The sequence below is a fragment of the Clupea harengus genome, chromosome 15 (genome assembly GCF_900700415.2).
Source record: "Clupea harengus chromosome 15, Ch_v2.0.2, whole genome shotgun sequence".
Taxonomy (NCBI): Eukaryota; Metazoa; Chordata; class Actinopteri; order Clupeiformes; family Clupeidae; genus Clupea; species Clupea harengus.
The window spans coordinates 23,687,760-23,714,786 of NC_045166.1; the positions used below are offsets into that span (position 1 = coordinate 23,687,760).

Genomic DNA, 27,027 nt, shown 5'->3' on the forward strand with positions numbered 1-27,027 from the left:
CTACAACATCACCAATGCAACCATCACTGCCTAGTTGCGTTACATTGGTAACATAACGTAACGTAAACACCTCGGATGCCTACTGCTGCTATTGTGGACATTTTACAGCACTGAAATAAAATAACGAAACAACAAAAACGAATATTTTGAAATGAACGTTACTACTTGATAAATATGATTTGATTCATTTACAAGATGTACGCAATGACTGATACGACTCGTTAATCTTCATTGTCAACATCTGGCGTTTTTCAGTTATTCCCTACACAGTTCACAGTTCCCTTTGAACTGAGCCTTTTTGCTCCCTACAGTTTGTAATCTTACTTAATGTGGCTGAAAACCCTGTGCAGTACGCTTCGCAGGGAACCACTAGGCGATCGGAACGCAGCTAGGGAGTGGTGGAGTAGGAAAGACAAGGCAAAGGAGAGGATGAAAATGGAGAGGAGAGGAGTAAAGGAATATAGATGAGGAGAGGACACAAAAAGGGAGGAGAATGGAAGAGGAGGAGGGAAGAGAGGAGAGGAGTCAGCAGCCCGTATGAAGGAGAAAAGACGGCGGTCAAGTGAGGCTCGCAGTCAGGTCTCACAGGGAAAGGCCAATTAGGGACATGTTGGACAGTTGATATTTGGGAATCTGTCCAAATATCAGCCTATAGTGTGTGCGTGGGTGTGTGTCTCTGTGTCTGCCTATGCGTGCGTGCGTGCATGCGTGTGTCTGTCCTCCCACTTACCCTGAGGGGGAACATGGTGACTCTCTCGGAGCTGTCGATGTTGTACCACACACACAGGCTATTCCTGTTCTGGGCCACCACCACGTCGCTGCCCGGCACCCACTGCACATAGGAGCAGAAGCTCAGCACCGTGGTTTTCTCCCGGCTCTCAATGTCGTACAGATGCAACTGTAGGGGAGAGACGGGGGGGGGGGGGGGCATAATGAATGTCCCTATTAAGACTTGAGCCTTTGACAGGATGGGGGTTAATGTTAGAGCTCAGTAACAGTTATTCTACAGCACAGCCATGGATGCTTCAGTCCACAGACACATAAGCACACATGAGGGGTGGTCTGAGGCAACTATAGCCTCTTCTTATTACATGACATGGACCACCAGCCGTATCTCCAGATGCTCTGCATCATTTACTGTGGCCAATTTATGGATTTCTGAAGGTGAATGATATCTGTATGTGGTCAAAACTCCAACACTAGCAGTTTACTAGCAAGAGCTAGAATGTCATTGTGTTAATTTGATATAAGAGCAAACTTCTAAGCCCTTTCATGGAGCTGGTGACCAGCTGGGAGTCCTCACCCGCAGTTTCTTGTCCCTGAAGAGCAGCTTACGGCCAGTCTCATTCATCTCCAGCCAATCCACCTTCGAGTCGTGGTTCACAGTGCCCAGGTTATACCCAGCAGCCAGATCCACTGAGAGAGGGAGAGAGTGGTGAGTGGTGCATGTGTATACGGGTGCGTGAGAAAAAGAGAGCAAGAGATGAAGAGATGGAGGGAAAATAGGGGCAGAGAGAGAGAGAGAGAGAGAGAGAGAGAGAGAGAGAGAGAGAGAGAGAGTGTGTGTGTGGGGGGGGGGGGGGGGGCCCATATGTCTGGTTAATAGGTATGGGGTTTGCATTTGACAAAGATGGGTTTGACCCAGCATTACAAATGTTCTTAAAATGTCTATTATTTCACATGACTGATGCCAAAGGGATCTCCGGGCGTAGAGCAGAGGGATACTTTGAATTCAGAGGGTTTGCAAAATGAGCCCTTATTTCAGCCGGGATGTGTGTGCTGCATAACTACCAGACTGTAGGGGAGGAGGAAGAACCAGGACCATAAATATGGCTGACAAATTGAGGCATTTCCATTCAAATTGGCCTAAATGTCTATATGTATTCGGTAAAAGCAAATCTATGATTTTCTCATGAATCTCTTTCAAAGCACAGCACAGCTTGTCTTCTGCAGTCAGTAGAAGGAATTCAGAAATAAAAACAAAACAATGGAAAAAATGAGAGAAACAGAGAACGGGGGGGTTGAGAAAGAAAAATCTATAATAAAAAAATAAATGTCGACAAAAAAGATACCAATTTACACTTTCCGAGCTGATTCTGAGTACACAGTGACGGGGAGGGCAAGAAAATACACACACACACTTCCACACTACAAACACATACACGCACATAAACACATAAACACACACACACACACACACACACACACACACACACACCTGTCAGTCAGCAGGTAAATAAATTGGATGAAAGCATTTTTTTCATTTTCACTGCCTTCACCATAAAAAAATACAAAATAAAAAGAGTGTCTGAAAGTGAAAGAGAAAGAGACAGGGAGAGAGAGGGGTGGACAGAAGGACATGCCTGGACTTAATTAGCACAGGAAGTGGATGGAGTTGGGTGGCAGATGGTGCTCAGGGGGCCAGGCCGCTCCAAGGCTCCAATGCTCCACCACTCCTGCGTGGGGTCACCGCCTCACTGAGGGGGGGGGGGGGGTGGTGGTGCTCAATACACCTCTTACAGTACACCTCTATGTGCTGTCAGTGGCTGTGTACTTTGGTGCCTCTCATTCTATGCCACACACCCCCACCCCACCCCCACCCCCACCCCCACCACCCTTTGCCCCTGACTATGTATCTCTCTGTAAGGAGAACAACTCGCTCCATGTCGAATCAAGGAGATGGTGGTTGGTGCGGGCAACTTGGTGCAGGTTGGGATAAAAACTCTGCACATCGGTTACATCACAGATTTATGAGGCGTTAAAGACAGATCTCTCTCCGTCTCGAAAAACACTGACATCTCTCTTCCCCTTGGCTCAAAGACTTGGCAGCCTCGCCATGTTTTCAGTTCAGTTTCCGGGATTATCAGACTTAAATATTCACAATCTTTTAGTCACAACTCCCATAACTTGACAGGATCTTATCAATCTCCTGTACCACCGCTGTCAGTACATGGCTGGCAATCTGAAACACTATTTCACCCTCCATAAATAGCTGAATGAATAAAAGGTGCTGAAGTGAAGGCGGCACATAGCACTGGCCATACACTACTGTAAGGCCAGGGTAGGGTGGAGGTGGAGTAGGGGTTGGTGTGGGTAGGGCCCCTCTGTGTTCTCACATATAACGCCAGTCCTTGGAGAGGAACTCACCAATGGCGATGGTTTTGATGTCAATCAAATAGGCCAGCTTCTTGTTGTCCTCCACCCCTCTCTGCTTCCTCTCGTTCAGGCGGACGCTGCCGAGACAAATGTGTGTGTGTGTGTGTAAACACTGACGGCACTGGAGGAGAGAACACTATTCTCTATCTCTCTCTTTCTGTTGATCTGTCTGTCTTGACAGGCTGAATACATTAATATTGATTTGTAATGACTAAACGAAGCATGCCAAAAGAGCTGACATGACAGCTGTATGCAAAACACCTGCCCTTCATTTTAGACCATGCTCACATATTAGAGACTGACAAATGGGAGAGTGAGAATTATGGATCAAGAGCATCACCTAGTGGTAGACATTAGACATGACATGACATTTACCTTACAAAGTTATAGTTTATGACATGACTACAGATAATGGGCAAAATATTATTTTTACTCACTCCCTCACACACACCCACACACACACACACACACACACACACTTTTGTGTATGTATGTTGGAAATGTACCTGATCAGATGTGGGTTCATAAACTCTGTCCTGACAGACCCCAGAACCTCATTGTTGCCATACTCCACAAGGGTCAGCTCTCCAGCATTGAAAATCATACAGACCTGCACACAAACAGATGCGCTTTAGCTCCTATCAGAGATGATCTCAATTTGAGTAATTGACATGTGAAATGAAGGTGTTGTTATACCTCCTTGTACTACTAATCAATCGTTTTGATTAGTAGACAAAGTAAATGTGTGCAGTAAGTTCATTTAATTGTATATGTCATTTCACCCTGCATATTAACACAAATCTATGGATTTCATAACATATGTGGCTCATAAAATAGCAAACATCACAGGTAGGGTACCGTTTCATTTTCAAAGAAGAACTTCTCGTTTCCCCCTGATCCTTGCCAAGCCACCTGAAAATGCACAAGATGATAAACTTCTTTCTATCATTTGTTATTGGTTACCATGAGGCACACCGTAAGACTTTACAATGTCACATACAATTGCACACACACACACAGAGAAGCTGTCACTTCAACCCAGGCCTCCCACTTTTATCGTGTCTGTCAGAGAGAGCGGCACTCAGGCTCACTGAGGGAGCGATGGAGGACCCTCCATTAAACATGGATTAGCCAGCCGCGCCGTGACAGCCCTTGAACTTTTTAATTAGAACATGCTTCTACGGCAGAGATGGGCAAACTTCTGATGGGCAATTTGCGAGTGTGGCACCTCCCGAAAAAGGAAAAAAGAACAAAAAAAACACTCAACCTCTTACCTCCTTCACCAAGGAGGATTGGATGTGGGATTTTCACAAAAAGAGGCTGGCTGTCGAAGAAAATTATTTGCAGGAAATTTCAAGTTCAGTAGAGTTCAAGTTTTTCTTTGCGGGAAAAGACATGTGAACTTTCAAGGAAATACTTAACATGGGGAAAGTGGGGACATTGGCCCAGAGGGCAAAAAGGTGTGAAGGAGTTCTGTCCTTCAGCTAAAGCTACTGCCAATCATAGCTGCATCCATTGTAGATTTGGCTTGTCATTCCCCCTATGCAACTGTCCACCTTTCTGAGTGAATCATGTCCCTGCTTCTGGTGGCATCTTTAATGGACCCCGTACCTCGCTCAGCTTGTTGGAGATCAGGTCGCCTAGCAGCAGTGTGTTGCTGGTGTGCCCCACCAGGAAGCGGTCCTTCCCCAGGATCTTGACCTCGTCGATCTCGTAGCCGTAATGAGACTTCAGCACCACTCGCGTTCCTGTGGACAGGTTCTTCACGATCACCTGTCGGAACACAAACACACACACACACACACACACACACACACACACACACATGACCACATTACAGGAGCTCAGAGGTCACTGGGGTGGAAGCTGACTCAGCATGAGTCAGCACTTTGATGTGTTCTGATGGGGGGGGGGGGGTCCCTGACTTGCCTGACTCAGCCCCACGTAAGTCATCTCGAATTTGTTCTTGTAGATGCTTCTCCGCAAGCAGCAGTCAAACTGCTCCACACCCCCGCACAGCGTACCCTGGGAGGCACAAAATGACAAAACACAGCGGCAGTGTGAAAGACTTTCAGAAGCTTTTGAGTGCTGTGAATTACTCTTGGATTTGAGGGCATTGCAGCAAAAAAATGTAAACAACTAAAAACTACTAAACCTACTAAAAATGTCAGAGCAATAAAAATTATAGCGAGAACCAGACACTGTCTATAGTTTACTGTCTCCCTCCATTGCCATCACTGAGGTATTGAGCTTGAATGATACAAGATAGATAGATAGATAGATGGATACTTTATTAATCCCGAGGGAAATTTAGGTAAACTTGGAAAGGCTGCCACTCGCGTCGGCGCCGGAAGTTAATTTTATATAAATATATATATATATATTATAATAGTTAAGATACTGACTGCACAGAGGCGGGAGCCGTCTTTCTTCCAGGCCAGGGCTGTGATGGTGTACAGGTTGGGGATCTCTTTGGGGGAAGCTTCATCCCAAGTGCCCCGACGAGGGCTCCAGTTGAAAACCCTTAATCTGACAAGAAACACAACACAGGTGTACACAGGGGAAACCACAGTAACTGACAGTTATCAACAACATTTGGTGGTGAAGCCAAAACTTCTCTTCAGTCTGAAGCTAGAGTGTAAGTCTTCTACCAAAACTCATAGCCTTTCTTTAAAACTGGAACTAGCATCTTTGAATCCTTGAAGACTGATTCTCAAAGTGTACTTGACAGTTAGACCTGTACACCAAAACTCTAATCATAACATAAACAGATTATCTGTGTTTCTTCCTACATGAAAACATCTCTTCAGGCATAACTGTGAGGCCAGCCTGTGGATGCTCACCTGTCATAGCTTCCCAACACAACAGACTGACCACTGGGGCCTGTGGCGGCCACAGTGAACTCCTTCTCTGAGCGGTCTCTGCTGTAGTCAAACGTCTGCAGGACGTGGCCCTCCTTCCCGTAGGCCACAATCTTTTTATCGCATCCCCCTGCAATGATGCTGTTGGCGCCCCAGGCAAGAGCATACGGAGGGCAGGAGTGTGTGAAGATCTTGCCCTAGTGAGTGCAGAGAAGAAGAGAATGCTTTGTTGTCCTACCACACATTTACATTTACATTTAGTCATTTAGCAGACGCTTTTATCCAAAGCGACTTCCATATGTGCGACTTAAAATGTAAACACATTTTACATTTACACTGATGGCACACTGCACATCAGGAGCAATTAGGTGCATTCCTCTCTTCACGTGTCTACAGTTTAACGATCTATTAACGATCCTATTCTAGGCTTCCCCTACGGTGCCTATTGCATTAACTTTGTCCATAAACCTTAAAACATTATTCCACATACAGAAGAGATGGCCTGGACAGTGGCAAATGTCAGGCCCATCCTGAGATTTACAGAGGAGCAAAGGCGGACACATTTGCAACCCCTGGGACGTGAACCAATAGTTCGGGAGAGCTTGCACCATGCCCTGCGCAATGAGCCCCAGGGTTTCACCAGACAAGGAGAAAGTCTCCTGGGTGTAAGAAGTGTATGCCAAAAAAAAACAATACCTGAGACTCTCCTGAGCCTTCGTCATCAAAGAAGTAGCGCACCACTGTCCCGTCTGCGTGGCCCGACATGATTCCTTTCGCAGACACACTGAAAGAGGAGGGACGTTGTGAAAAGGCGCACTCTCTATTGACAACTGTGTTTAGAGGCGTCAATAGGGTAGAATAACATTTCGCATATAAATGCAAACATACTTTGATGTCAATGAAACGACGTAGGACTCTGTGGCATAGACTGTGGACGACTTGTTAGTTTTGGTATTGGCTATCCGGACCTGCGGGGGAGCAAGGCAGAGACATGTTGTGCAGTGCAGTGTTAAATACACAGTGTGAAAATACGACACAGAGACAGTATGAGTGTCTGAACTTCAGAGACATGTACACTACCTTTCCTTCTGCCAATCCAAAAACAATAGCATGATCGGCCGGCCAAATCAAACAGGTGAGGGCACTCTGCAACACAAAACAGTCATCAACAAAAATAATATAATGTACAGGCTACTAATCATTCTGAAGGGTTGCATCATTGTTTTTATTTGTATTTACATGCATCATGGTGCCCATAATTGTATACTTTCTGTGTGGTAAAAAATGCTTGAGTAAACTAAAGTGAGATTTACAAATTATCTTGAACATAAGCATCATTTTAGCAGATACATACCGTCTGCACGAACTTGTTGGAAATTACTTTTTTGTCACCCCTAGAAAGAAAAGGTATTGCAAAAGTATTGCAAATCGTGCTGTTTGTAATATCTTTTGCATTATTTCAACATATTCTAGGAAGTAACAAGCAATAAAGGAGCGACACTCACCATTCCTCTCCAATTTTATACACATAGATGATGTCATCGGTCTGGGCAATGGCAATTTTAGTGGAATCTGGTGAAAATGCCAAGGCCTTGACGGTATAACTTTTCTTCCCATACTGCAAGATTAAATGAAGTGGATTCAAACGCTTTCCTACTTGATTCAGGCTTGCCCAAATGAGCAAATCTGGTCACAGGTTTTTAATGATACATCCAACATACAAGGGTATCATTCTGATGAACAATTCAGGAATACATTGATTTGACAATTAAGTATCATCTCGCATCCAATGGAGTTAAAGATTAGACACTTGAAAACAGACGGAATAAGGGAACCTGCTGACAGACGACTACGAACCTTTGGGTCTGCAGGTTTAGTGGAGAACTTGTCTCTTCTCTCTCCTTGTTCGTCATATAACAGAACCACTCTATCCACAGTGCATACAGCAAACCTTGCACTGTTGGGGGCCCATGCCATGCATGTGACTTTTGCCGCTCCATCCTGTGAAGATACACCAAAGGTTTGAGCGGAACAATATTTTTCAAAATTAGCAGTAACCTAATCCCATCTGTAAAATCTTCATCAATGTTGGAATGATGCATTCACCTGGTAACAGTAACCATGCATAGAACTTCAAAACACTAGCTAAGTCATGAAGGTAACCAGCCAACCAGAACCTCAATGCATAACTCCATGTTGGAATTCTACTTCACTCTGTACTGAGTCAGCCTAGAAAGTGGTTGATATTTAAGGTGCTCATGAGCTAATGGGATTTTTGGCATTTTCGATGTGCTTGTGCTGCTGCAGAGCAGCCGAGCAGGAAATGGATATTGATGAATCGCGACGACGTGCCCTCCGAAAATACAAAGTTGAAGACTTGCAAAGAGAACTGGACGTTTTGGGAGTTCCACTCAGTGATGACCGAAAAAGCTGAAGAGGGAACTCAGAAAACTCATAAAGGAACTCAGGAGATGACCTGGGGATGGCACTAAAGGAACCAGAAGTGTCTACTGGGGCCACTAAGGTCCCTATGGCAACGGAAGTGGACCCGGTGGTAAAGATCAACGGCAATGACACTGAGAAGGGAAAGAAAGAAGGCAAAGATGTACATCTGGATGATTTGTTAGATCAGAAAACAGAGCATGCCAGAACAGACCATCAGACAACTGAAGTCCAGGCCCTGCTGAAGGAGGTGAATCAATCTGCAGGTGAGTATAAGCTCCAAGCATATATTCCCATGCCCTTTTCTAGTATAATCTGAATAATTCTCCATGAATATCTGTGCTGTAGATCAGAAAACAGAGCAGGAAAGTGTACCAGACCAGGGGTCACTTGAAGTCCAGGCCCTGCTGATTGACCTTCTGGATGAGGCTGACACTTCTGCAAGTGAGTATGATCTTAAAACAGACACTACAACATTTGAATATGTTTTCCAGTATTGCTTGAATAAACTGCCTGGGATATCTCTGTGCTGTAGATCGGAAAACTGAGCTGAAATGAAAGAACAAGAATGGGACTGTGGTCATAAACGCTGTGCTTCAGGACGCTCCGGATCAGGTGGACCCAGCTCTAAGTGAGTCAAGTATGAGGTATAAGGTATAAAGTATAAGGGCCAAACACATTCTCCTAGATTCAACCAATCCCATATTGATCCCTCTTTCGTATGTTGACCTTTAGATCCAACAATAACGCAGCAAGGAGGAAAAGAGGAGGTTACCACTGAGGTGACCGCTGTCCTGAACAATATTTTGGACCAGGTGGACTACAGGACTCAAAGTGAGTATAATGACAAAGGATGTACACATTTCATTGAGCTTTCCAGTATTGCTTGTAATAAAATACTATGCTTATTTTACACTATAGATCTGGAAAGAGAGAAGGGCAGAGAGAAGGGTAAGGAAGCCATAAAGGCTGTGCTTAACCAGGGCGACAGTGGTACAGGAGGTAGAGAAGTCGGTTAGTAATCAGAAGGTTGCTAGTTCGATTCCCTGTCGAAGCGTCCTTGAGCAAGACACTGAACCCCTAATTGCTCCTGATGTGCAGTGTGCCATCAGTGTAAATGTAAAATGTGTATACATTGTAAGATGCACATATGTAAGTCGCTTTGGATAAAAGCGTCTGCTAAATGACTAAATGAAAATGACTAACAGTATTCATCATCAGACATTTCTCTTTGATTTATTATTTGAGCTCTGCCATCCCTCCTATAACAATTATGAAATAAAATGTATGAGCAAATACATATATCAAAGTCTATTGCCTATTACTTTGAATCTGTGTTTCTTTCTTGTTAATAACAGTATACAGTAAGGGAATTCTGGAAATACATTTAATCAGTGTCCTCGTTCTCAGTGTTCCCAAATAGTTTTAGTTGTTTGCCTGGTTTGAGGTTAACTGCTGTAATAGGAGCAACTCGCCATACTCTGGTAAAAGTATTGTAGTAAGGCTGCAAAGGAAAACAATATGTTTAAAGGAAATGCCAGTGCTTGCATGGCAACAGAAATAATGCTCTACACCAGCGAGAAATGTAAACGTAACCAGCAACGTTATAGCTTGTTAGGTAACATTGTGGACAATTTTGAGTGAGCTATGCTAGCTAGCTAAGTAACGTCAGCTAGCATCATTGAGGAGAGTTGATTAGTTAGCTAAGTTAACAGTCAACAGGAATATCGTTAGAACCAGCTTTTAACGTTAGGTGATTGTAATATTCTTTTACTTGACAAACAAGGCGGGCACGGTTGTTGAGCAAGTGATGACGTTTACTGAAAGGACTCAGAGAGTTCCTCAACTTCATGGGTTCCGCCCCATATACATGTATACTATGTCTATGTTCCGCCCCATGTGTGTCTTGCAGCCACGCGTCCGTCACTGTCGCACTGCTGTCGTAAACATTAGGTTGACCGGACGTCCGCTTTGCCCGGATATGTCCTCTTTTTGAGACCTAAAAAATGCGTCCGGCAGGGATTCCAAAATCGTCCTGGACAAAGTAGTTATTACGCCATCCCCACCACCTTCTCTCTTCAAACAGCACCAGTGTTGCCAGGTACGATAATTATCCTCCAAATACGATCATTTTGAGCCTTTGGTACGATATTTCGACATTTCCAATCTGGCAACACTGAGCACCGTGCCGTCTCCACTATTCCTTTGTTTACAACAGCACCTGGCGCCCGGCATCTGCAGCCATGCCGAAACGTAAATGTAAATTCACGGACAAACTAAAAGAAAAATACCCATGTTGTCGCCTCGGCCGTGATGCATGGGAAGCTGAGTGCATGACATGCAGAGCAGGCACTTACGTGTCAGTGGCAAATAAAGGTGCCTGCGATCTGGAAGCTCACGTGAATTCTGTAAAACATAAAACTGCAGCAAGTGGAAAGAGCTCATCGAGTGAAGTGGCAGAGTATTTTGTGATTAAAACAGACACTGCTACTATGGATGCAGCAAGGGGAGTGAAGTGTGAAGTGATAGAGTATTTTGTGAGTGAAACAGAAACCACTACTATGGCTGCAGCAAGGGGAGAGAGCTCATCGAGTGAAGTGGCAGAGTATTTTGTGAGTAAAACGGACACTACTACGGCTGCAGAGGGTACCCTTGCTTTTCATTCAATAACGCATCACAACAGCTACCGATCAATGGACTGCACATCTGGTGTACTGAGAAAGGTTTTCACAGATTCTGTGACGGCTCCAAGTGCTCACACTAAGACAGAAGCAATTGTTAATGCCGTGATAGCCCCACATTCTGTTGAAGTTGCTCTGGAAGCACTTGAAGAAATTCCATACTGTGGCGTGTCTACTGATGGCAGCAATCGTGGAGCTGTGAAAATATTCCCTCTGCTCATTCAGTATTTTGATTGGAAGAATGGTGGTCTGCAAAGTAAATTACTGGAAATGAAAAGCACCCCAAATGAATCAGCTGACACTATTACACAATACATCAAAGAAACACTGGAAAAGAAAGGGATAGCTTCGAAATGTATTGCATTTACAGGTGACAACTGCAATACAAACGTTGGGGGAATCCGGCGTCATGAGGAAGGGAGGAATGTTTTTGCAAACTTAAAAAAGTCCTTACAGAACAAGTCTCTTATTGGCGTGGGCTGTCCAGCACACATACTGAACAATTGTGTTCACCAAGGAGCAGACACACTGGATGTTGACATTGAGAACATCATCTTCAAAATGTATCAACACTTCCACATCCACACTGTGCGCACAGAGAGTCTGAAGGAGTACTGTGAGTTTGCTGATGTTGCATACAAATCTCTCCTCTCTCACAGCAAGACACGATGGCTGTCAATATTCCCAGGAATTGAGAGATTGCTACAGATGTATCCAGCTTTGAAAGCTTTCCTTTTGTCACAGGAAAATCCACCCATGCTGATCAGGAAGTTTTTTGAAGATGAGTTCAGTGAGATTTACCTCTGCCAAATGCTTTCACTCAGGTGTGTATTTCAGTCGCACATTCAGGAGATGGAGAGGGAGAACAATTCAGTTGTGGAAGTAAAGAAGATTCTAGACAAGGTCCACACCATGCTTCATGAACGCAAGATAAACAACTTCATGCCTCTTAAAGTCAAGGGTATGCTGGCACAAAAGCAGAAGGATGGATTTGGTCAAAGGTGTGACCATTTCAGTGCTGAAGTACAGGGCCTGTACAGTGTGTGTCTTGGTTATCTGGAGAGATGGATGGCGCCCATGGAGGAGTTCTCCACTTTCATGTGGATGGATCTGAGTGAGATGCCTCACTGGAATGATGTAGAGGGTTGTATCAGGCACCTAGCTGAAAAGGGGGTGGAAATTGATGATGTAAAGTGCTTTGATCAGGTCACCAATCTAAAGAAATTCATTGAGAAGAGTAACAGGGATGGAGATTTCAGTGATCTACAAGCACACCAGAGGTGGACCAAATTCTTTGAAAGATCCAAAAGTGATGATTTTCATTCAGAGCTGCTTAAGATGGCACAGTTTATTTTTGCCATACCTGCTCACAATGCAAATGTCGAGCAAAGTTTTTCACTGATGCAAGCCCAATGGTCCAAGGAGAGGAATTGCTTGTCTGTTGATTCACTGAAGGGGATTTTGTGCACCCAGTACAATTTCAAACACATGACCTGCAAGGACTTTCATGCCTACTTGATGAGTAATCGTCGACTGTTGGAAAAGATTCAATCTTCAGAAAAATATGCCCAGCCACATAAGGACTGAAAAGTGTCTTAATTTTCTTATTTTAATATGTGGCCATAAAGAAATGTATTTTTTTTTTTTTATCATTATTGCTTTAATATGTGGACAAACATTGAAAAAACACACATTAAAGACATTAAAGAACCACGGAAAGCCACAGAAGCACTGGACTAAATGTCACAGAAAGATTTTCACAACATTTTTACATTTCTACTTTGTTTTAATCTTACTATTTAAAGATTCAGTGGAAAAGTTCAGTTTAAGTAGGCCTATACTGGCCACTATTGCTTAGGCCAATAGCCTATTGAGGCAGCATTGTTTCTGCAACTTAGTGTTCTTAAGGGTCAATAAATAAATGATCATACTGTACAGCCTATGTCTGTGGACACATTTCATTTGTGCCATTTGTATGCATTCACATGGTCATTCACATGATGCTTCTGACGCTCCGCATTCACTGAAGCAGCTACACCCCGTTCCATGCCCGCTGCTTGTTGCTCGGACAGTTCTGATGATCTCCAGTGTTCATCGTCCAGGCTAGTGTCAGGCTCCCTGAGCACTCGTCTACCTGGCCTTGATGAAGTGCAGCTTTGAATCAGCTGCACTTTGAGTTTCTTATTCACATCAGTGTAGGTACAATGGGTAACAGGCCATTGAATAATAATTAAATGAATAACTACAACCAAAGTTACCTTATTGATAGTGAGTAAAGGTTAAAAGTCTTAGGAGTTGTAAATAGAAGAGGTTGGCAGCATTCATTATTGTGCAACATTAAATAGACCAGCGTATAGAATCAAAGCATTTATTCACAAAATGATCAGAAATAAAACACATGATATGTAACTAATGGGTAAAGGGGACTGTGTGTGTGTGAAATAGAGGGTGTGTGTGTGCACGAAAGCTTTTGCGCTGGGTGCGCACCAGAAAGAATGTATGCGTGTGTTCCTTTGTTCGGTCACCGTAGTCCCACGTGCATGTGTGTGCACATTAGTGAACATACGTGTGTCTGTGTGTACGTCAAGGCTAATGTATGTGTAATCTGTGATTACGATGCCAAGTTAGAAGACTGAAATAGTTAGTAATGCATGCAAGACCCTATGTCTCTGGGAAGCATAACTAACCATAACCATTGTATGGTGTGGCGAAGCCAACTACCAAATAATAATGAAAAGATGTCCCAAGAGTCACGTTCAGTGAACAAAACAAATCAAATACATGTACTTTATGGCTTAGGTAAAACAGTCTTATGCTTAGCCAGGTAGTGAGTACGCTAGGGTAGTTTCCAAGTGCACAAACATCAGCGAACACACAATGCTTTGCAGCATGCGCAATCTAGTGCAGTACGTGTTAAAGTTTTCACCTGGCTGTTGCACTGCTCTTCTAAATAAGTATAATATATGTAAACGGAAAAGCAAGAAAAAGCTGGAGAGGGAGCTCAGAAAACTTCTCATACAGGAACTCAGGAGAGTTGACCTAAGGAAGGTACTAAAGGAACCAGAAGTGTCTACTGGGGCCACTAACATTTAGATTTACATTTAGTCATTTAACAGACGCTTTTGTCCAAAGCGACGTACAAGGGAGAGAATATTCAAGCTACGAGCAATAGAACCTGGTGTAACAATAAATACTACTTTACATAAGAAATATAACAAAATGAAATAAAAAAAAAAAGAAAAAGAAGTGCAGAAATGTAACTGCTGTAATTGCAAGTTACGCACTAGTCGAAGTGCCAGTTAGGACACTAAGGTCCCTATGGCAACAGAAGTGAACCCAGGGGTAAAGATCAACGGCAATGACACTGAGAAGGGAAAGAAAGAAGGCAAAGATGGGCGTCTGGATGATTTGTTAGATCAGAAAACAGAGCATGCCAAAACAGACCAGCAGACAAGTCCAGGCCCTGCTGAATGACCTTCCAGTTGAGGTGGATACTTCTGCAGGTGAGTATAAACCCTGGGCATATATTCCCATATTTGGATGCCCTTTTCTAGTATTATCTGAATAATCCTCCATGAAAATCTGTGCTGTAGATCAGAAAACAAAGCAGGGACCAGGAGAGGAAAAAGAGGCAGGGGAAAGAAAAGGACGAGGAGAGGTCAAAATGGCTGATCAAGTGACAACAACAACACAGCAGAGTAGTTAACGAGAAAGAGAGTGGAAAACAGGCCTACCCATCCATACAGCAGAGGGGAAGGAGAGACAAAGACAGCAGAAGACAGGCCTGCCTATGGCCAGAGAAGAAGAAGTAGACAGGAACAGACTGTCTATCACTACAGCCAAAGCAAAAAACAGAGGGTGGAACACAGGCCTGCCTATCAGCAGAGCAGACACAACAGACAGAGAGAGAGATAGTGGATCACATGCCTGCCTATCAGAACAGCAGAAGCAATAGAGATGGAGAGAAAATAATACAGACCTGCCTATCAGAACAGCAGAGGCAATAGAGACGGAGAGAGAGCTAACTATACATTAACTTACATTATCCATAACTGATTTGCTGGCTTTCTACTGTACAAAGTTGCCTCAAGCATAACTCAATGATACACACTTCCTTCTGAATGTAAATGTGCAATTCAAATATCACTGTTTTAGTCTTGAGTAGGAACGTTCACAGTCGGTCAAACCGATTCAGTGGTGCATTTAGTGCAAGCAGTCTTGATGATAGCACAGTAAAATGCATTCATTGGTGTGTTATATAAGCAGTTTGGAAAAGTCATTAAAATACATTCATTGGTATACGACTCAAAATAAACAGTTTTGAAGACAGAACAGTCATTTTCAGACATTCAACTAATCTTATCAATTTACTCAGTGTAAACAGTGTTAAGGATGGGTAGAGTGACTCATAGTCGTTGAGGTATGATGGGCGCTGCCGATTCCCTCTGGAAAGTTACCTTGGGTCCTTTGGTGTGTCTGAGTTAATCTTCATGTTTGCTTTTGCATGGTCTCGCTCTCTGATCTTGATATTCATTTTGCTTTCAATAGTTGAGAGTATTGAGAATCTTGAAGATTTTGCACTGGAACATCAGTTCTGCAGGTGATGATTCAGTGGTGCTGTGTGGTGTAGATCAATACTCACAGGGAAACGTGTTGACGCTGTTTCCAAGGGGATGCTCTCTGTCTCTGCTACGTGGATGGCTTTTCCTAGCTTGCACATGAAGTGCTAGTCATTGCTTTGGGTGTGGCGTGTTGTGCCACAAAGTAAACATACTCCTCTACTATCTTCACCACTCTTGTGTTTTCACTTGTCTGCGTCAGATCTGGGCGACGAGATAACCTAACCGGCTACTTTTCAGCTCCCTTCCTGTACTCAGTCCCCATCTCTCAATCTTAGCGGGTGGTTTTGAACAGGGGTTGTTCCAGATCGCCTTGAGTGCTTTGCGGTCTGTAATTAGAGTGAAAGAGTTGCCGTAGAGGCAGAAGTGGAGGTGTTCACAACTACACACAATGACCAGTGCTTATTGTTCGGTTTGTGAGTAACTTCTTTCTACATCACTAAGTGCACGACTGGTGTATGTTATGGTGCACATCTCCCCTTCTTTGTTCTTTTGGTAGAAAATGGCAAACTGGGCTGGCACCCATCACAAGGTCTCTCTTCACCTGGGTCGAGGTATCACATGACTGTGTTGCTGGTCAGGTTATCTTTAAGTGGCTGTAGCGCATTGGCTTCTTCTGGGCCCCAGTGCCATACTGTGTTCTTCCTGGTTAGCTCTTTCATAAAGTGGGAGAAGTAATTGGCCACCCCAAGCAAGCTCCGGAAGCTTCTGGAACACTTCTGCTGCAGAGGATATCCCAAAGTTTAAACACTTGTAAAGCCTCAAACCCAAGTACAAGGTGAAAGTTGTGATGTACCTGCTTTCAGGCTGTAGCTCCAGCTGGTGATATCCAAACGTCAGGTTGAGTTTGTAGAATACTGTGGCTATGTTTAGTTCATGTATGACATCATCAATAGTGTGGGTAATGTGGCATTCCCATTGGATGGCGGTGTTAGATTGTCCCATGTCAACGCAAACCCTCACCTTATCTGGATCTTTTGGCTTTGGAGGGGTCACGATGGGGGAGACTTATGGCGTGGGGCCTGTCGCCATCTCAATTATGTCATCGCCCTCTAGCCTCTTCGGCTCCTTCTCGACTTTTTGTCGGATGTGAAATGGAACTGGCCTGTGAGGCAAACAGATGGGCTGGATGTCTGTGTTAATGTGAAGTTTGACTTGAACGTTTTTTTAACTTGCCCATGCCGTGGAACAGGTCTGGGTAACTGTCTACTAACTCATCCGCTGACATTCGTTTACTTGAAGAGGACACACAGTTGAATATTTTCATGTGACCCAGCTCCTTAGCGGTCTTGTAGCCTAGCAGAGAGCAGCCATCACCCTTCATCACATAGAAGTTGCTTATAGTTATCTCCTTTTTCACCTCTGTGTTGCATATGAATGCTCCTGCTATTGGTAGGGGGTTGGCGAAGCCATAAGGTCACATTTTCATGTTGGCTGGAATGAGCTGAGGGCGTGGTCTTAGTGTACTGAGGACAGGTAATAATGAACACAGCCCCAGAATCGATCACAGGTGATATCTTGACACAACTACTCAAATTCATACCTGTGGCTGTATAGCATTGTTGTTGCTACTGGAGCCTTGTGTGTTGTCTATACCTGTCGTGCTGGTGATGTTGTACACTTTCTTGTGAGCTTTGCGTTGTTTACCAGTGTCTCTAGATTTTAGTTCGTCGTCCTTTCCAGGCTACTTTTGGCTTCTGCACTGCCTCGCTTTCACCTGGCTGTTGCACTGCTTTTTTAAATATGTATAGTTGGTACTGAACGGTCTTTTTAGGTTAAAAGTATGTTCGTAACTTCTGCTTAACGTCCGCATGTGTGTCTGCCTCTGCTGCTAGCGTGTCATAAATGTCATGCACGAGCTCCCCTGCTAATTGCAGCAGTAATGCTTTTTGCCTCGCATCTCCAGTAATGTTCATGGCAGTAATATAGTTCTCAAACCTCTGCACAAGCGTGGTCCCACCGAGGTTGAATCCGTTGCTGTATCGAAAGCTGACAGAGCAAGGTAGTTTGTAAGAGACATTGTGGGAGCAGCCTGTTGCATTGTCCACATGTGGTCCCTCCCAGCTTAGCATGTCGTCAGGTGCAGTCTTCTCTCTTTCTCTCTCTTTTTGCATGTAGTCGTCGTCTTCTTCTTCTTTTTTTAACCTTCATCACCAATGTAATGTTCTCTTTTACTTGACAAACAAGGCGGGCACGGTTGTTGAGCAAATGATAACGTTTACTGAAAGTACTCTGAGAGATGACATGCGCACAGCCTTATAGTTAATCAACTTCGCGGGTTCTGCATCGTGTGTGTCTAACTGTCACTGTCGCGCTGGTGACGGAAACATACCATAATGTTGTACGCACTGTAAACATTACAGTGATGAATTATTGTCAGCCGGCGTCAGCTAAATATGAATAGGAACATATTCAGGTGTTTTATCAAAGATCCACTTAGGTAAGGTTATGGCTCCGAAATATATATATATATATATATATATATACTATATATTTTAAATACTAAACGATCGTTGAAATGACGAGATAGTTCCCTGTCTAGCTAGGAACCTAGCTAACTGGATTATGCTAGTTAAGTATATTGGTGTTTTTCATATACTTTCTCAGTCGTTGCAACTGATGTGAATTCCTCATCTACAAGAATGTCATAACAGGGAGTCTCCAAAGCACCACTCGGAAGGAAGAAGACAAAAAGAACGAACAAGTGTCTTTGGATGTGACTGAGGCAGAAAATCGACCAGAAGGACCAGGAACCCTCACAGGGTAAGTAGAGGACGTGGTGTCACTCATTTGCATATATGTCATGAAAAAATGTGAAGTGAGGAACAAACGATCATTAACATTAAAATAGTCAGCCAGACCTTTCCTCTCTGCAGAACTTCACACATTTCATATCGAGGTAGACTGCATACTGTTCCCCTTCCTAACATGCCTCACCTTACACCTTGAACCAGACCCCAGACACACTCATTATGTTAAGTTATGTATTCTACAAGCTTGCTTTCTGCTTGCAGGAAAAGTTTATTGATGAATCGAGATGACGTTCCCTCTGAAAATACAAAGTTAAAGCCTTGCAAGGAAAACTGGATGCTTTGCGAGTTCCACTCAGTGATGACGGCGAAAAACAAGAAAAAGCTGAAGAGGGAATTCAGAAAACTCCTCATAAAGGATCTCAGGAGAGATGAGCTGGGGATGGCACGAAAGGAACCAGACGTATCTACTGGGGCCACTAAGGTCCCTATGGCAACGGAAGTGGACCCGGTGGTAAAGCTCAACGGCAATGACACTGAGAAGGGAAAGAAAGAAAGCAAAGATGGGCGTCTGGATGATTTGGATGATCAGAAAACAGAGCATGCCAGAACAGACCAGCAGACCACTGAAGTCCAGGCCCTACTGAATGACCTTCCAGTTGAGGTGGATACTTCTGCAGGTGAGTATAAGCCCTAAGCATGTATTCCCATATTGGGATGCCCTTTTCTAGTATTATCTGAATAATCCTCCATGAATATCTGTGCTGTAGATCAGAAAACAAAGCAGGAAAGTGTACCAGACCAGGGGTCACCTGAAGCCCAGGCCCTGCTGAATGACCTTCTGCATGAGGCTGACACTTCCGCAAGTGAGTATAAGCTCAAAACAGACATTCCTAAACTTGAATGTTTTCTAGTATTGTTTGGCCAAGCACATACTCCTAGATTTAACCAATCCCATATTGATCCCTCTTTCATATTTTTATCTTAGATCCAACAACAAAGCCGGAAGGAGGAAAAGAGGATGTTACCACTGAGGTGGCCGCTGTGCTGAACGATATTTTGGATCAGGTCTCTACAGGACTACAGGACTCAAAGCGGGTATCAGACCAAAAACACATGTAGATATTTTAACAAGCTAGCTAACAGTAGTGCTTACAACGAATCACCTTGCTTAATTTATACTTCAGATCTGGAAACAGAGCAGGACAAAGAGAAGGAAATAGAGCAGGATATAATGCTGTGCTTAACAGCATTCTTGTTCAGGTCGATGCTACTTCAAGTATGTGGCTGTACATACATGTGGCTGTACATTTTAGTCATTTAGCAGACGCTTTTATCCAAAGCGACGTACAAAGGAGAAACAATCAAACATAAAATATCTGTGCATTTCCAATTATATATTCTATTTATATTCTATTCTAATGCACATTAATGGAATCTCGTGAACATTCCACTGAATGATGTATTCACCTAGGAACAGTAACCATTCATCAAACTTCAAAATACTAGTTAAGTCATAAAGGTGACCAGGCAACATGATGATGTCACAGAAAGTCAATGCATAACTCCAATGCATGTTGGAATTCTACTTCAGTGTTTACTGAGTCAGCCTAGAAAGTGGTTGATATTTGATGAGCTAATGGGATTTTTGGCATTTTTTATGTGCTTGTGCTGCTGCAGAGCAGCCAAGCAGGAAAAGGATATTGATGAATCGAGACGACGTGCCCTCCGAAAATACAAAGTTGAAGACTTGCAAAGAGAACTGGAAGTTTTGGGAGTTCCACTCAATGATGACGGCAAAACAAAAAAAAGCAAGAAAAAGCTGAAGAGGGAACTCAGGAAACTCCTCATAAAGGAATTCAGGAGAGTTGACCTGGGGATGGCACTAAAGGAACTAGGAGTATCATCTGGGGCCACCAAGGTCTCTATGGTAACAGAAGTGGACCCGTCGGTAACGACCAACAGCAATAACACTGAGAAGGGAAAGAAAGAAGGGAAAGATGGACATCTGGATGATTTGGATGATCAGAAAACAGAGTATGCCAGAACAGACCAGCAGACCACTGAAGTCCAGGCCCTACTGAATGACCTTCCAGTTGAGATGGATACTTTTGCAGGTGTGTATAACTCTAAGCATATATTCCCATATTTGGATGCCCTTTTTCTAATATTATCTGAATAATCCTCCATGAATATCTGTGCTGTAGATCCGAAAACAGAGCAGGAAAGTGTACCAGACCAGGGGTCACTTGAAGTCCAGGCCCTGCTGAATGACCTTCTGGATGAGGTGGACACTTCTGCAAGTGAGTATGATCTTAAAACAGACACTCCAACATTTGATTATGTTTTCCAGTATTGCTTGAATAAACTGCCTGGGATATCTCTGTGCTGTAGATCGGAAAACTGAGCTGAAGGGAGAGAACAAGGATGGGACTGTGGTCATAAACCCTGTAATTCAGAACGCCCTGGATCAGGTGGACCCAGTTCTAAGTGAGTATAAGTCTAACACAGATGTCCCAACATTTCAATACGCTTTCCAGTATTGTTTTAATAAACTGAGTGGCATATCTTTGATGCAGATCTGTCCAAAGAGGTAGAGGGACCGGTAGGGGACGTGGCAGAAGCACTCAGGACCATGCTGGATAACGGGGATTCTGCTATGAGTGAGTATGAGGGCCATACTCCTAGCATACTCCTAGATTTAACCAATCCCATATTGATCCCTCTTTCATATGTTGATCTTTAGATCCAACAATAACGCAGAAAGGAGGTAAAGAGGAGGTCACGGCCGAGCTGAACAATATTTTGGATCAGGTGGACTACAGGACTCAAAGTGAGTATAAGGCCAAAAATGATGTAGATATTTCAACAAGCTTGCCAGTAGTGCTTGCAATGAACCACCTTGCTGACTTCATACTTCAGATCTGGAAACGGAGCAGGACAAAGAGAAGGAAATAGAGCAGGACATAAAGGCTGTGCTTAACAGCATTCTTGATAAGGGTGATGCTACTTCAAGTGAGTATACATGTGGCTGTGCCTGTGCCATCCCTTACTGATGCTGATGAACCACTTTCATGCAACATAAGATATCTGTGCATTTCCAATAATAACATTACATTAACAGGCGAAGACACTGCTCAGAAGACCAACGATGAGTGTGTGACCATTACAGGGAGTCTCCAAAGCACCTCTAGAAAGGAAGAGGACAAAAAGAACAAACAGACTGACAAAACCAACCAAAAGAACCAGGAACCCTCACAGGGTAAGTAGAGGACGTGATGTCACTCATTTGCAGATATGTCAAGTGAGGATCAAACACATAAGCTACTTCTAGATTCAACCAAGCTCTTCCTCACTGTTTTTTAACAACCCTATCTACACTATAGATCTGGAAAGAGAGGATAAGGAAGTCATAAAGGCTGTGATTAAAAGTATTCGTCAACAGATTGATGCTTTTCCAGGTGAGTATGAGCAGAGCTCATTTCAGCTGTGCCATCCATTACTGCTGCTTGAGTACAAAATAAGTGTACATTTTAACTGGCAAAATTACATCCAAACAGATAAAGCAACAGCCCAGAGTACGACGAGTGAATCTTTGACCGTGAGATCCCAAAGCACCACTAGAAAGGAGGAGGAAAAAAAGAACAAAATAGTGGCTTTGGATGTGGCACTAGCAGCCGAGAAAACCAACCAGGAACCCTCACAGGGTGAGTAGAGGACGTGATGTCACTCATTTGCAGATTTGTTTTGCTTTTAGATTGCTTGTAATAAAATACCATGCTTGTTTGACACTATAGATATGGAAAGAGAGCAGGACAGAGAGAAAGATAAGGAAGCTATAAAGGCTATGATTCACAGTATGCGTCATCAGATTGATGCTTTTTCAGGTGAGTATGAGCAGAGCTCATTTCAGAGGTGCCATGCCTTACTGCTGCTGACGAAGCACTTTCATAAATCTTCATACTTGAGTACAAAATAAGTGTACATTTTAAAACTCATCTCATCTAGGCCCTCGGGCATACAGTGCAGGTCCTCTAAAGGTGTCTAAAGGACAGTTTTTTCCCCACGGCCATCAAAACATTAAACACAGACATGCACTAAACGTAGAATTTCATTGTGTAAGATAATACACTAATCACTTTATTCGACTGCAAGTCACTTAGGCCATCTCAGTCACCTTACACGTGTGTATAAACAAAATGTTACTGTATTTATTGTAAAGCACCTCAGAGAAATACTTGTAATCTATACCAGAGCACTCTGTTGAACTCTTAATATATATTTTGTTTTATGTTTTGCATTTAGATGGCTTGTAATTAAATACCATGCTTGTTTGACACTATAGATATGGAAAGAGAGAAAGATAAGGAAGCCATAAAGGCTGTGATTCACAGTATGCGTCTTCAGATTGACAAATCCGGTCTTTTCAAGTTCTTTAGCTCACTGGTTTCAAACTAGCGTCTTTCTTCTATCTCGCTGTCTTCAATCTAACGTTCTAGCTTCTGATTGACTCTTGCAACTGTGCTCTCTTAAAGCAACAGTGCACTTATCGTAACTGGCTAAACTAATAATATGCATCACTATTGTATTACTTTTGATATTCATTTTAGCCTGTGTAAAGTTCATTTGTTTCAATGTACCGGTAGGCACCTGCGGCTTATAGACATGTGCGGCTTATTTATGTTAAAAATAATTATTTTTTCAAAATTCAATGGGTGAGGCTTATATTCAGGTGCGCTCAATAGTCCGGAAATTACGGTATGTTTTCCAGTATTGTTTGAATAAACTGCCTGGGATATATCTCTGTGCTGTAGATCGGAAAACTGAGCTGAAGGGAGAGAACAAGGATGGGACTGTGGTCATAAACCCTGTAATTCAGAACGCCCTGGATCAGGTGGACCCAGTTCTAAGTGAGTATAAATCTAACACAGATGTCCCAACATTTCAATACGCTTTCCAGTATTGTTTTAATAAACTGAGTGGCATATCTTTGATGCAGATCTGTCCAAAGAGGTAGAGGGACTGGTAGGGGATGTGGCAGAAGCACTCAGGACCATGCTGGATAACGGGGATTCTGCTATGAGTGAGTATGAGGGCCATACTCCTAGCATACTCCTAGATTTAACCAATACCATATTGATCCCTCTTTCATATGTTGATCTTTAGATCCAACAATAACGCAGAAAGGAGGTAAAGAGGAGGTCACGGCCGAGCTGAACAATATTTTGGATCAGGTGGACTACAGGACTCAAAGTGAGTATAAGGCCAAAAACGATGTAGATATTTCAACAAGCTTGCCAGTAGTGCTTGCAATGAACCACCTTGCTGACTTCATACTTCAGATCTGGAAACAGAGCAGGACAAAGAGAAGGAAATAGAGCAGGACATAAAGGCTGTGCTTAACCCTTTCGTGCATGGGGTCCACATGCGTGGACAGTTAATTAAACTCCATTTTATTCTGGATTATCATAGTAATATTCTCCAAACCACATAGGGGCAGAGTCAGTAGACTCAGAGCAATATAATAACAATATGTATCATCTTGTATTTGGAATGTTAACTGTGTAATGACATCATTAAGACAAGATGGCTGACGGTGCTGGGCATGTGCTGAATACTCCAGGCATATCTGTTAAAACCTTCTACCCAAGAAGGAAAAATCAGGCAAAAAAAATATTAGTATGTAAGGGAAAGTGTGTTGAACAAATCTGTGTTTAAAAAAATGAAATTTGATTTAAAATATAGTTTGTACACCCTAAAAACCAACTGTCCACATACGTGGACACATGCATTAGAGGAATCGGATACCGTCCACATATGTGGACGTCATGCATCAGAGGAATCGGATGACATTAAATCTGATTATAAAACCTGGTATTTTTTTTTTTTGCATTGTTCAAATGAAAGAAACAATCATACAACAAACATATAAACATAAATAATTACTAAATTACGTGAAAATAATGATTTTTAACCTTGGGTAAGTATTCGTTACCATCCCTTTGTTGCATGGTGTCCACGTATGTGGACAGTAAAATATATTTTTAACAAAACCATATTTTTAAAAAATTCAAAATGAATTTCAAGTTTAGGTTCATTTTGAGTAATAAAATCAATACAAAAAAAATCTAGATCATTTTTTTCATAATTCATGCATGAAAGGGTTAACAGCATTCTTCATAAGGGTGATGCTACTTCAAGTGAGTATACATGTGGCTGTGCCTGTGCCATCCCTTACAGATGCTGATGAACCACTTTCATTCAACATAAGATATCTGTGCATTTCCAATAATAACATTACATTAAAAAAAAAACAGGCGAAGACACTGCTCAGAAGACCAACGATGAGTGTGTGACCATTACAGGGAGTCTCCAAAGCACCTCTAGGAAGGAAGAGGACAAAAAGGACAAACAGACTGACAAAACCAACCAAAAGAACCAGGAACCCTCACAGGGTAAGTAGAGGACGTGATGTCACTCATTTGCAGATATGTCAAGTGAGGATCAAACACATAAGCTACTTCTAGATTCAACCAAGCTCTTCCTCACTGTTTTTTAACAACCCTATCTACACTATAGATCTGGAAAGAGAGGATAAGGAAGTCATAAAGGCTGTGATTAAAAGTATTCGTCAACAGATTGATGCTTTTCCAGGTGAGTATGAGCAGAGCTCATTTCAGCTGTGCCATCCATTACTGCTGCTTGAGTACAAAATAAGTGTACATTTTAACTGGCAAAATTACATCCAAACAGATAAAGCAACAGCCCAGAGTACAACGAGTGAATCTTTGACCGTGAGATCCCAAAGCACCACTAGAAAGGAGGAGGAAAAAAAGAACAAAATAGTGGCTTTGGATGTGGCACTAGCAGCCGAGAAAACCAACCAGGAACCCTCACAGGGTGAGTAGAGGACGTGATGTCACTCATTTGCAGATTTGTTTTGCTTTTAGATTGCTTGTAATAAAATACCATGCTTGTTTGACACTATAGATATGGAAAGAGAGCAGGACAGAGAGAAAGATAAGGAAGCTATAAAGGCTATGATTCACAGTATGCGTCATCAGATTGATGCTTTTTCAGGTGAGTATGAGCAGAGCTCATTTCAGAGGTGCCATCCCTTACTGCTGCTGACGAAGCACTTTCATGAATCTTCATACTTGAGTACAATATAAGTGTACATTTTAAAACTCATCTCATCTAGGCCCTCGGGCATACAGTGCAGGTCCTCTAAAGGTGTCTAAAGGACAGTTTTTTCCCGACGGCCATCAAAACATTAAACACAGACATGCACTAAACGTAGAATTTCATTGTGTAAGATAATAAATACACTAATCACTTTATTCGACTGCAAGTCACTTAGGCCATCTCAGTCACCTTACACATGTGTATAAACAAAATGTTACTGTATTTATTGTAAAGCACCTCAGAGAAATACTTGTAATCTATGCCACAGCACTCTGTTGAACTCTTAATATATATTTTGTTTTATGTTTTGCTTGTTTTGCTTTTAGATGGCTTGTAATTAAATACCATGCTTGTTTGACACTATAGATATGGAAAGAGAGAAAGATAAGGAAGCCATAAAGGCTATGATTCACAGTATGCGTCTTCAGATTGATGCTTTTCCAAGTGAGTATGAGCAGAGCATTTCAGGAGAGGACAATCTCATATACAGAGAAGTAGGTTCAGGGAAATACTGTAGTTTTACACCACAATTTCTGTTATGTACAGATGCAGAGCACAGCAGAGAATAAAAAACAAAGGCCAGGAGAGGAAAAAGAGGCAAGTGACAACAACGCACCCATCCATACAGCAGAGGGGAAGGAGAGACAGGAAACAGAAGACAGGCCTGCCTATGGACAGAGAAGGAGTAGACAGGGACAGACTGCCTATCTGCACAGCCAAGGAAATAGAAAGTGAGAGAGAGAAGAACACGGGCCTGCCCATCAGCACAGCAGAGGCAACAGACAGGGCGAGAGGCTTTGGACCACAGGCCTGCCCATCAGCACAGCAGAGACAACAGACAGGGCGAGAGAGCGAAACATAGGCCTGCCTATCAGAACAGTCGAGGCAATAGAGACGGCCGAATACAAGACAGGGTTTCCACCAGCTATAAGACCGATGACGATAGCACAACTAGAAGCTAGATGAGTGAGAGTTGTGATAGATTGGCATACTATGCCAATAAAACCCTCTATAAAATGTATTAAATAAAATGTATGATCAAATACATATCAAAGCCTATTGTTTACTACTTCTAATCCTAGTACGATTCCCTGTCGAAGCGTCCTTGAGCAAGACACTGAACCCCTAATTGCTCCTGATGTGCAGTGTGCCATCAGTGTAAATGTAAAAATGTAAAATGTGTATACATTGTAAGTCGCACATATGTAAGTCGCTTTGGATAAAAGCGTCTGCTAAATGACTAAATGTAAATGTAAATGTAATCCCCACTGTTTCTTCCTTGCTAATATACAGTAAGGGAATTCTGGAATATAAAGGCTGCAAAGATAAAGAT

At 42.8% G+C, this 27,027-nt stretch overlaps 1 protein-coding gene and 1 long non-coding RNA gene across 5 annotated transcripts in view; one reads left to right on the top strand and one right to left on the bottom strand.

Annotated features, from left to right (window-relative positions):
• Window positions 1–27,027, bottom strand: part of ift172 (intraflagellar transport 172) — a 59,317-nt gene that overhangs the window by 31,155 nt on the left and 1,135 nt on the right. Inside the window, exons 1-16 of one of the 2 annotated variants that reach the window (XM_031581943.2) lie at window positions 14,875–16,081; window positions 7,875–8,018; window positions 7,523–7,635; window positions 7,372–7,411; window positions 7,098–7,163; window positions 6,906–6,985; window positions 6,714–6,801; window positions 6,000–6,214; window positions 5,562–5,685; window positions 5,086–5,181; window positions 4,768–4,929; window positions 4,015–4,068; window positions 3,663–3,766; window positions 3,148–3,233; window positions 1,304–1,416; window positions 731–898 (exon numbers count right to left, since the gene is read on the bottom strand). In XM_031581943.2, coding sequence (XP_031437803.1) covers window positions 731–898; window positions 1,304–1,416; window positions 3,148–3,233; window positions 3,663–3,766; window positions 4,015–4,068; window positions 4,768–4,929; window positions 5,086–5,181; window positions 5,562–5,685; window positions 6,000–6,214; window positions 6,714–6,801; window positions 6,906–6,985; window positions 7,098–7,163; window positions 7,372–7,411; window positions 7,523–7,635; window positions 7,875–7,994 — 1,629 coding nt within the window. In that variant the 5' untranslated portion in view covers window positions 7,995–8,018; window positions 14,875–16,081. Of the gene's footprint in view, window positions 1–730; window positions 899–1,303; window positions 1,417–3,147; window positions 3,234–3,662; window positions 3,767–4,014; window positions 4,069–4,767; window positions 4,930–5,085; window positions 5,182–5,561; window positions 5,686–5,999; window positions 6,215–6,713; window positions 6,802–6,905; window positions 6,986–7,097; window positions 7,164–7,371; window positions 7,412–7,522; window positions 7,636–7,874; window positions 8,019–14,874; window positions 16,082–27,027 lie in introns of those variants that run through there. The other variant, XM_031581942.2, reaches the window with a different exon arrangement.
• On the top strand, window positions 18,241–21,630 carry LOC116223834. 3 transcript variants are annotated; one of them, XR_006152840.1, is made up of 3 exons: window positions 18,241–21,172; window positions 21,256–21,342; window positions 21,432–21,630. It is a non-coding gene; the product is annotated as an uncharacterized LOC116223834 (long non-coding RNA). The 3 variants fall into 3 exon arrangements; XR_006152839.1 differs by having other exon boundaries at window positions 18,241–20,999; window positions 21,089–21,172; window positions 21,256–21,630; XR_004165290.1 differs by having other exon boundaries at window positions 21,256–21,630.